At 50.8% G+C, this 11190-nt stretch overlaps 1 protein-coding gene and 3 gene segments (V, D, J or C); all 4 read left to right on the plus strand.

Moving 5' to 3' along the window:
- LOC104999479 overlaps positions 1-181 on the plus strand; it is an 823-nt gene extending 642 nt beyond the window's left edge. Inside the window, 1 exon segment of the V gene segment in view lies at positions 25-181. Within this exon segment, the coding sequence occupies positions 25-181 (157 nt within the window).
- A 2731-nt stretch (positions 182-2912) lies between these two features.
- Positions 2913-3457, plus strand: LOC104999407. The segment is given in 2 exon segments: positions 2913-2961; positions 3048-3457. Coding segments are annotated over 2 exon segments (336 nt in total).
- A 2886-nt stretch (positions 3458-6343) lies between these two features.
- On the plus strand, positions 6344-7052 carry LOC104999481. The segment is given in 2 exon segments: positions 6344-6624; positions 6712-7052. Coding segments are annotated over 2 exon segments (390 nt in total).
- Positions 7053-8508: 1456 nt separating this feature from the next.
- Positions 8509-11190, plus strand: part of LOC104999482 — a 75226-nt gene continuing 72544 nt past the window's right edge. The window contains 5 exon segments of the mRNA XM_010855034.1: positions 8509-8567; positions 8698-8828; positions 8944-9110; positions 10633-10675; positions 10763-11048. Of these exon segments, the coding sequence (XP_010853336.1) occupies positions 8509-8567; positions 8698-8828; positions 8944-9110; positions 10633-10675; positions 10763-11048 (686 nt within the window).

Raw genomic sequence — 11190 nt, forward strand, 5'->3', positions numbered from 1 at the left:
AGGAGACGTGCCCAACGGGTACAGAGTCTCCAGATCAAGCAAAGAGAACTTCCCTCTCACGCTGGAGTCCGCCAACCAGTCCCAGACATCCGTTTACTTCTGTACCAGCAGTTACTCCACGGCGCTGCACGGCCACCTGCTCTCTGTGCAAAAAGACAGGGTCCAACGTGCAGGCTCCTAGCACCGGGAGCCTCAGAGCCCTGGGGACCACGTGCCAGCACTGTGACCCTGGATGTGTGACCTGGACAGGCCTGGATCTGACCCCAGGGACTCGCAGACACATGTCCACCATCAGTCTCTGTCTTTCCTCTGCATCCTCCCTGGATGCAGTTCAGACTGCATCCAATTCTGACTAGTTCTGACTCTTCCTCATCAGCTTAAGACCTCCAGAAGGGAAGAATATTAGTAAATCAGATATATCTAGACCCTCTTGTCTCTCCCAGCACCTGATTGCTGTCTCTCTGGAAGTTTCTCCCACAGCCTAGCTCTCAAGTGCTCCCTGCTCTAGCCCACCGGAGGTGAGGGTCTTTCCTCCTTTACTGTCTTGGCCTCAGCTCCCCTGCCCTCTCTGCTGCAGACACATGGCTCTCCCCTCATCTGGGCCACGTCCCTTCCCATGACACAGGGAACTTGGTAACCATGCCTAATTGGTCGTGTTTGAGCAAGCTCTTGGGATCATCAAAGAGAAAACAAACTCAGTTAATTAGAAACCATCCAAAATCCCTTGGGAGTTCATTCCCAGGAGGAGAGACAGGCTGGGTGTGTGTTTTCTCCTTCCCTGCCCATCTTTCCTAGCATCTCAATTATCCTGGACCAGGTTTCTACTTTTCCCTCAGAGAAATCTTCTCCAAGTCAAAATAGTTCTTTCATGGTTTTTTATTATATTAAGATTTTACAAGTTCATAGGAAATGAATAGTTTAACATACATAAAGCCTCTTTATAAAAGGCACCTGCTAGAATTTGGTAATGCTTAATTTAAATATGAAATCTGGAAATATATAGATCTGCTTAATCAAAAGGAGGTCTGGAATACAGGTGTCCAGGCTGGCTTCATTTGAGATCACGGAGCTCTTATTTTTATTGCCCGTATCACTCCATTTTAGCTATCTATTGTCATTGGAGTGGTACAGGAATTATTTCCTTCTTAGTAGAAATGTCTAATCATACAGTGTTTTACCTCCACAGGCTAAGACTAGACTTGAAGATCAACCCTAATTCAGCCATGCTGGGAAGGCAGCATATGAAGGGTGTGTGTGTGTGTGTGTGTGTGCGTGTGTGTGTGTGTGTGTGTGTAGGGCTTGAAAGTGTGGAGTGTGGGGAATTTGTGTTCTTGTTGTAGATGGAAGGCACAGATCCATGAGACCATGGGCCACTAGGAGGCACTGTGGGCCCATGGTAAGCAGGGTGTGCTGGAGGGGTTGAGAGTCACCCTGGAGAGGGCAGCTTAGGGGAACCTTGGCTACATGCCTGCATCAGGGAGCAGGTTTGAGCTCCCTGAGTGGTCCAGACACATGGACCCAGCACAGACTCCTCACTGCCCAGGGGAGTGGGGACGTTCCTCGAGCCTCAGGATGTGTTCAGGGGCCGTCACCTGGAGCAGCATGGGAAGGGGAGGGTGAGGGATAAGTGTGGCTGGTGAGGGCTGTGTCATGAGTGTCAGGCAGGGACAGGAAGAGAAGAAAAAGCCATGTTCTGGGCATATGGGGACATGGGGACAGTGCTCACCTCACACCCACCCTTGGCTGAGGGGCTGTGCAGGACAGGGAAGGGCATAGAGGAGCCAGCCCTGGGTCCTGCCAAGGGGTTCAGTGGATCAGGAAAGGCACTGCAGAGACACAGAGCAGTGACGAAATAGGCAAATGCTCCAACCAGGGAAGCAAGAGGGTTAGTACTCTTTGCCACTCACCCCAGGAGCCCTGCCTGAGCTAGCAGTAGTCTTGGGTTCCTGATGCTGCCATGGGCTCCAGGCTCCTCTGCTGTGTGACTCTCTGCCTCCTGGGAGCAGGTGAGTCCTGAACACAGTGTGGGAGCATCTGAGATATTCCCATGGGAGGAATGTCTCAAATAAAAACAGAACATTTTTCATTTGACCTGACATCTGCACCTCCCTCCACGTCCCTCCTACATCTGAATTCCTTGTCTGAAATAAAAACAGAGCATTTTTCATTTGCCCTGATGTCTGCACCTCCCTCCATGTCCCTCCTACATCTGAATTCCTCTGTGCCAATACATCACCCTGTGCTGGGCGCCCAGCTTCTCTCCACCAAGAGAGGTGGGTCCCAGTCTTGAGGGGCTCTGCTTGCTCCCTGCCCTGCACCGACATGGGAGTCAGGGCCTCCTGGGAACATGAAGAAGCTGCACCCACATTTGGCTGGCGGACCATCTGTCAGTGACTCCATTGGAAATAGACCAAACAGATTTCTCAAATGTTGATGAGCCTGCAGTGAGTTTGGGAGCAGAAATCTGGAGAAACATGGTAGGTGGAGGGACAATCTCAGGACTGTGGTCAGTTTTGCAAAAATGAAACCTTGAAGTCCTAATGGGACACATGAGTTAAACAGGGCGACAGGAAGCCAGAAGGATTTCCACAAGATTTAAACTACAGATATATGCAGATAAATAGAAGTAATACATGTATCAATGTGAATTATCTCTGGACTAGAACACACACAAAACTTAATCAGTTTTACAGAAGAGTTACATCAACTTGTACGGCTTATGTCCATTGTGAACTTATCTCTCGGGTTCATTTCTGATTTGAGCCTCTGGCGGAAGGGGCATTGCCGCTGAGTGACAGATTGGCTCCTGGGCCTGACAGGGACAGTGACATCTCAGAAGGACTCCCTGGAGAGCCCCTCTCCCTCTCATCCACACTCAGACCAGAAGGCCCTCCACCTGCCCAGCCCCCGCCATGAGCCCCTGCCTCCTGGGCTGTGTGGTCTTCTGTCTCCTGCAGGCAGGTGAGTCCTGGCGGCAGGGTCCCCTTCGGGGTCCCAGCTCTAAGCCTGTCCTCTGTGACTGCAGCATTGGTCCTCCTTCTCCACAGGGGCGGTCCATGCTGGTGTCTCTCAGGACCCCAGATTCCAGGTCGTGAGGAGAGGACTGAACTCGACACTGACATGTACTCAGGATCTGAGCTTCAGCGATATGTACTGGTACCAACAAGACCGAAGACACGGGCTGAGGCTGATCCATTACTCAGTTATCCCTCCTGCCATGGAGAAAGGAGCCGTGCCTGAGGGCTACAGCATCTCCAGACCAAGCACAGAGGACTTCCCTCTCACGCTGGAATCTGCCAACCGCTCCCAGATATCTGTGTACTTCAGCACCTGAGGTTATCCACGGCGCTGCACGGCAACCTCCTCTCTGTGCAAAAAGATGAGGGAATCCCTGCAGCCTGGAAGGAGGAGAGCCCCTTGCAGGTGTCTCACACGCGAGCCTTGGAACCCAGGGCCACATGCCTGCAGTGTGACACTGAGTGTGCTGTCTCATATCACGCCCAGCTACATCGACGTTAAATGTAGTGGACGGTTGGGTTTTTTTTATTTCAAGTTTTATAACTTTAAAACTAAATGAGTTAATATATATAATCTCTGTATATAAATCCATTACCTAGAATTAGTAATAATTTATATGGAAAATTTAGAAATATGTGGATCTGATTAATCAGAGGGATCTACAGAATGCAGTGCTCCAGGCTGTATTCACCTGAGCTCAGCAGAGTGTCTGTATTGAAGGTCTGTGTGATTCCACCTTAGCATACTACTGTCAGTGCAATTATTTTCTTCTTAATTGAAATGTTGGTTTCTACAGTCTTTTACCTCCAGAGGCTAAGGGGAATTTGAAGATCAATCTTAACTCAGCCAGCTTGGGAAGACAGTAGAATAAGTGTGTGTTGTGTGTGTGTGTGTGTGTGTGTGTGTGTGTGTGTGTGTGTGCAGGGTGTGGGGTATTTACATTCTTGCTTTAGACAGAAGGCACAGATCCATGAGACTGTGGACCATTGGCCACTAGGAGGCACTGCGGGCCCACGGCAAGCAGCGGGTCCTGGGAGGGGTGGAGAGTCACCCTGGGGAGGGCAGCTTTAAGGAACCTTAGCTACATGCCTGAATGAGAAAGCAGGTTTGAGTTCCCTGAGGTCCTGAGGTTCCAGGACATATGGAACCAGTACAGACTCCTCGCTGCCCAGGAAAGTGGGAATGTGCCTGGATCCTCAGGATGTGCCCAGGAGATGGTCTCCAGGAGCTGCAAGGGAAGTGGAGGTGAAGGGTTGGAGTGACTGGTGAGGGCTGGGTGATTGTCAGCTGATTGCCTGGTGACTGCTGGCCAGGTGAGTGCCTGGCTGCGTGTCAGGCAGGGGCTGGCAGAGGACTACAAGGTATGCTGTGGGCGTTGGGGACATGGGGATGGTGCACCCTTCACATCCATCCCTTGCTCAGGGGCTGTGAAGGGCAGGAAGGGCATAGAGGAGTCCACAATGGGTCCTGACAAGGGGTCCAGAGGATTTGGAAACAGCCTGCAAAGGCACAGAGCAGTGACGTCATAGGCAAATGCTCCAATTAGGGAAGCCTGGGGATTAGCACTTTACACCACTCACCCAGGAGCCCCGCCCCCAGCCAGCAGCTGTCTTGGGTTCCTGATGCTGCCATGGGCTCCAGGCTCCTCTGCTGTGTGACTTCTTCCTCCTGGGAGCAGGTGAGTCCTGGACACAGTGTGGGAGGTTCTGAGATGTCTTTGCCTCCTGAGATAGAAGCCTGGCGATGAGGGCTGCAGCAGGAGCCTTCCCTGTGCTCTGCCCTCAGCTTCCTTGTCTCCTCCCTGTAGGCCTGGTGGATTCTGAAATCACCCAGACCCCGAATACCTGATCAAATCAAGAAAGCAGCAAGTGACACTGAGATGTTCCCCTGAGTCTGGACACCTCTCTGTGTACTGGTACCAACAGGCCCTGGCCAGGGCCCCCAGTTCCTCGTTCACTATTTCAACAGAATGTGAGAGGAGAAGCAAACGTATTAGGGCGATTCTCAGGTCAACAGTTCAGTGACTCTAGCTCTGAACTGAGCTTGAGCTCCTTGGGGCTGAAAGACTCAGCCGTATATCTCTGTGCCAGCAACCAAGACACAGCCCTACATGATCAGGTGCCTCTGGAACAAAAACATCCTGGCCCAGCTCAGAAAGTGGTGTGAGGGTATCAACTGCCAGCCAGCCGGGCCTAATTCTGGTAGAGCAGACAGCCTTTCCCAGACATTCATGTCTTGATATGTTTCAATGCTCCCAAAGATCATACAAGATAAGTATTATTTTAACTCTTTACATATCTGAGGGGGAGTGGCTTGCCCAGATCTCATACTTCATAAATATCAGAACAAGGAATCAGACTCACGTCTGTCCTTGTCACTGTGGTCCTCGCCCCCATTGTATGATTCTTCCATAAAACAAAAAAACATATATATACATACACATATATATATATGTGTGTGTGTGTGTGTGTGTGTGTATCATTTAAAGTATTTGACACACATAGTTGTTAATAGTGATAAGTCCAGGGTCTAGAAGCTGGGCTCATGTTATTAGCCACCTAAGAAGAGCTGTTGTTTAATTTCAAAGGCTGTTAGGCAGGGAGAGGTGGTAGTCTAGTGAAGGCCATCAGCTGGATAATTCTCTCCTACCTAGGAGAGGTTTAGGGTTTTTGTTCTGTTCATTTCTTCATCTCTTTGCATGAGACCTACTACATTATGGAAGTTCATCTGCCTTACCAATAAAGATGTTCATCTAATCTGATTTTAAAATCTATTGATAACTTTCACATATTTATCTCTCACCAACACATCCTCACAGGGACATTCAGAACAATGTGGAACTAAATATCTGTGGCCTAGTCAAGGTGACACATTAAATTAGTCATCCCAACAACTTCCAGGCTTGCCTAGGAATTTAGTAAGCATGAAGTCGCTGGCACATAACAGGACTCTGGATTTCCTGATTCCCTTTGCTAATCTCTGACAGCCTCTTCCACCATTTCTTAGGTGCAAAGATAGAGATGGACACATTTTTCCTCCAGCTGAGGCCTCTAGAAATCACAGGGGAGAAAATAATTCTGCCTGTTGATTTAGTGCAGGATATTAGCCAGAGCATGTGACATACATCCCTCCTCAGGCATCTTAAAATCAACTTTACTGATGTATGGATTGTAGTTGACTCTTGAACAATGTGCTGTTTAGGAGCACTGAGTAACCCCCAACCCTGCAGTTAGAAATCTGCATATAACATCACATACTTAGGAATGAAGAATTATCTCTGGAATACAACACACTTAAAGTTGTAAACTGTTTATAGAAAGGATACAACAAGTCATAAGGCTCAAGTCCATTGATCTGGATGGGTTGTTTCTGTTTTGAACTGTTCACTCAGGTTCATTTCTGATTTGAGCCTCTGGGGGAAGAGGAGTGGCCCCTGAGTGACAGGTTGGCTGTGGGCCTGGCAGGGACAGTGAAATCTGGCAAGGCCTCCCTGAAGCGCCCCTCTCCCATCTTATCCACACTCAGACCAGAGGCCCTCCGCCTGCCCCGCCCCCGCCATGAGCCCCTGCCTCCTGGGCTGTGTGGTCTTCTGTCTCCTTCAGGCAGGTGAGTCCTGGGGGGCAGGGTCCCCTTTGGGGTGCCAGCACTAAGCATGTCCACTGTGACTGTAGCATCGGTCCTCCTTCTCCACAGGGGCGGTCCATGCTGGTGTCACTCAGGACCCCAGGTTCCAGGTCGTGAGGACAGGACAGAAGGCTACACTGACATGTACTCAGGATCTGGGTCATGACTGCATGTACTGGTACCGACAAGACTTGGGACACGGGCTGAGGCTGATCCATTACTCATTTGCTGCTCCCAACACGGTTAAAGGAGACATACCCGAGGGTTACAGCGTCTCCAGACCAAGCACAGAGGACTTCCCTCTCACGCTGGAGTCTGCCAACCACTCCCAGACATCTGTGTACTTCTGTGCCAGCAGTTACTCCACGGTGCTGCACGGCCACCTCCTTTCTGTGCAAAAAAGTAGATGAGGGCCCTGCAGCCTGGAACTCGGGGAACCCCTTACATGCTCCTAGCACCTGGAGACTCAGAGCCCACAGACACATACTGGCAGCATAGCCAGCGATGTTTAATCTTCCTGTCACGGACCTGACAACAGGGCCTCGTGGACATGTGTCCACCCTCATTCTCTGTCTTTTCACTCTAGCTGCCATGCAAGCCTAAAGATGGTACCCAGCTCTGCCTCCTAGTCAACAGTCTGAACATGAGGCCTCCAGGAGGGAATGATGTTGGGAAATGAGATACATCTAGACCCTCTTGTCTCTCCCCGGGCCCCACATGCCTGTCTCTGTGGAAGGCTCTTCCCCAGGGTGGCCCTTGAGTGGTCTCTGCTCTTGTCCAACTTCCCCAGACGTGGGTCTTTCATTCCCACCTTCCTGGGCCTCGTTCCCACTCTTCTCTACTTCAGCTCTGCTGCTCCTCCCTCATCTGGGTCATGTCCTTGCCCATCACCCAGGGAACCTTGTAATGATCCCTAACTGGGCGTGTTTGAGAAGGTTATCTGGGGTCCTCAAAGAGAATGCAAACTCAGTTAATTATTAATCATCCAAAATACCTTGGTCGTCCCTGAGGAGGAGAGACAAGCTGTGTGTGTATGTATTCTCCACCATTGCCTGTCTGTAGCATCTAAATAGCCTAGACCCTGATGCTGGAAAGACTGAGAGCAAGAGGAGAAGGGGGTGGCAGAGAAAGAGGTGGTTAAACAGCATCACCGACTAACAGACATGAATTTGTGCAAATGTGGGAGATAGTGATAAAGGGGAGCCTGGGACGCTGCAGTGCATGGGGTTTCAATGAGTTGGACTCGAGTTAGCCACTGAACACTACCACGGACAAAACCTAACCCAAGTTTGTAGCATCTCCCTCATCACAATCTTCTAAAAGTCAAATATCAGATATTTCCTGCATGAGCACATTTCTTTTCTCTTGAAATACAAAATCATGAATCAGCTATGGCAGGCTGGTGTGTGTGTTTGTGTTTCTAATTGTGTGTGTGTTCTTTAGAAAAACAAAACAAGCAAAAACACAGTTCAATCGCCAAACAGTGAAATATTTTCTAATATGAACACATCCCATGACTATTAAATTTGGGCAGACAGTCTTGATTTCCACGCATAGAGCACATGGGGACGCTGTGCAGCTGAGAAACACCACAAGTTTCTGGGCAGAGCAAGCAGACAGAGCTAGTGCCTGGGACCAGGAGGCCTAAGAGAAAGCTTTATTTGGGTTTTTTATCTCTAGAATCCCTACTAGCATAGGCATTAATTTTCAGGCTTGCTGTCCCAGCTGGGAGCCATGAACTTCAACTATGCAGTGCTGAGGGAGCCTCTGAGGTTGCAGCAAAAGTGAAGGGTATGGAGCTGGGAGGTGGTAGGAAAGAGAAACAGAAAAGAGCAAAACCTGCCTGAAGAGAAAAGCGAAGGAGCCATGGGGAAGGGCGTCGGGCATAAAGCCAGCCTCGCCTACACCAGCAGTCCAGCTCACATGTTATCTAAGACACTTTGCAGGACAGAGCAGGGTTCCTGGATCAGCGACCTGGAATGAGAGGTCGGATTCCTGGGAACCAGCAGAGGCAATGACATCAGAGCAGTGACGTCACTGCCTCACCTCCAGTAGGAGGAAGGAGGCCCAGAACCCCAGCTCTCAGAGAACCAGAGCTCTGAGCAAGGAGATGCCTCCCAGCTCTGGCCCTCCTGCCATGGACTGCAGCCGCGTCTACTGTGTGGCTCTGTGTCTCTTGGCAGCAGGTGGGTGTTTGGCACAGGGGAGAATCCGTGTTCCTAGCCTGACTCTGCCTGATTCCAAGGCACCATCTGGTTCTCTTCTGCATTCTTTCTCAGCCCTAGTCTTCTTCCCCCACAGGCCTTGTGGATTCTGGAGTCACCCAAACCCCGAGATACCTGATTAAAGCAAAAGGACAGCGAGGGACCCTGGGATGCTCCCCTGTCTCTGGACACCTCTCCGTATACTGGTACCAACAGGCCCTGGGCCAGGGCCCCGAGTTCCTCGTTGAGTATTACAGGCAGAAAGTGAGGGGAGAAGCACAGCTCCCGAATAGAATCTCAGGAAAATAGTTTAGTGACTCTCGCTCTGAACCGAACTTGAGCTCCTTGGAGCTGATGGACTCAGCCGTGTATCTCTGTGCCAGCAGCCAAGACACAGCCCTGCATGATCAGGTGCTTCTGGGACAAAAACACTCCTGCCCCAGCTCAGGAAGTGGTGCCCGTGTGTCAGCTGCCAGCCTGCCAAGCCCAGTCCTGATAGATAGACTTTCCCAGACATTTACTTCTTGGTATGTTTTAATGCTCACTAAAGTCATCAAAATAAGTATTATTTTAACTGTTTGTACATCTGAGGGGACATGAGTTGCCCATATCTCATATTTCATAAGTGTTACAGCTAGCATCCCGGCGCAAGTTTCTTCTCAACAGCCGTGGTCCCCTCGCTCATGGAACTATCTCTGTACAAGCAAATTACATATACCTGTTGTGCTGTGTGTAACAAGATACAGTTTGGGGCTCTATGATATGAACTGTTACTCAGTGAATGGCAGCCACACTTCACAAAGAGGTATTCCCATGAGAGGGACATCTCAAATAAAAACTGAGCATTTTTCATCACCCTGGCATCTGCACCTCCCTCCACGTCCCTCCTGCATCCTTTGTGGCTAAACGTCATCCTGTGCTGGGCACCCAATTCTCTCCACCCAGAAAGGTGAGTCACCGGCCTGAGGGGGCTCTGCTTGCTCCCTCTCCCCAACATGGGAATCACGGGCTGCCCTGAACATGAGGGAGCTGTACCTGCGTTTGACAGGTGGACCGTCTGTCAGTGAACTGATTAGAAGCAGACCAAACAAATTCCTCAAATGTTGATGAGCCTGCGATGAGGTTGGGAGCAGAAACCTGGAGAAACATGGTAGGTGGAGGGACAGTCTCAGGACTGCGGTCAATGTTGCGGAAATGGAGCCTTGAAGTTCTGCTGCTGCTGCTGCTAAGTCGCTTCTGTTGTGTCCAACTCTGTGCGACCCCATAGACGGCAGCCCATCAGGCTCCCGCGTCTCTGGGATTTGCCAGGCAAGAACACTGGATTGTGGTGCCACTGCCTTCTCCCTCTTGAAGTGCTCTTGGGACACATATCATAAAGGGCAGCAGGACACCAGAAGGATTCCCCAGGATTCAAAACTCCAGAAATATGTAGATAAATACAAGTAATATATACGTTAATGAAGATTTATCTCTGGACTAGAACATACAAATCGTTTAATCACTTTAACATTTACGGAAAAAAACTTTAACACATACAGAAATGTTACAGCAACGTGTGAGGCTTTTGTCCGTTATCTGGATGGGTGTCCGGGTTGTGAATTTATCTCTCAGGTTCATTTCTGATTTGATTCTCTGGGGGAGGGGGCGTGGCTCACTGAGTGACAGTTTGGCTCCGGGGCCTGGCAGGGACAGTGACATCTCAGAAGGCCTCCCTGGAGCGCCCCTCTCCCCTCTCATCCACCCTCAGACCAGAGGGCCCCACGCCCGCCCCGCCCCCGCCATAAGCCCCTGCCTCCTGGGCTGTGTGGTCTTCTGTCTCCTGCAGGCAGGTGAGTCCTGGGGGGCAGGGTCCCCTTCGGGGTGCCAGCACTAAGCCTGTCTGCTGTGACTGCAGCATCGGTCCTCCTTCTCCACAGGGGCGGTCCATGCTGGAGTCACTCAGGACCCCAGATTCCAGGTCATGAGGACAGGACAGAACGCGACACTGAGATGTTCTCAGGATCTGGGTCATAACTACATGTCCTGGTACCAAGACCTGGGACACGGGCTGAGGCTGATCCATTACTCAGATGGTGCGCACACTAGCGAGCCAGGAGACATGCCCGATGGGTACAGCGTCTCTAGATCAAACAAAGAGAACTTTGCTGTCACGCTGGAGTCTGCCAACCGCTCCCAGACATCTGTGTACTTCTGCGCCAGCAGGTACTCCACAGCGCTGCGTGGCCACCTCCTCTCTGTGCAAAAAGACCGCTGAGGGCCCCGTGCGGGCTCCCAGCACCGGGAGCCTCGGGGCTTTGCAGCCCGTGTGCCTGCAGTGTGAGCCTGGGTGTGTGGACTAGGTTGG

The sequence above is a fragment of the Bison bison genome, unplaced genomic scaffold (genome assembly GCF_000754665.1).
Source record: "Bison bison bison isolate TAMUID 2011002044 unplaced genomic scaffold, Bison_UMD1.0 scf7180017864352, whole genome shotgun sequence".
NCBI lineage: Eukaryota > Metazoa > Chordata > Mammalia > Artiodactyla > Bovidae > Bison > Bison bison.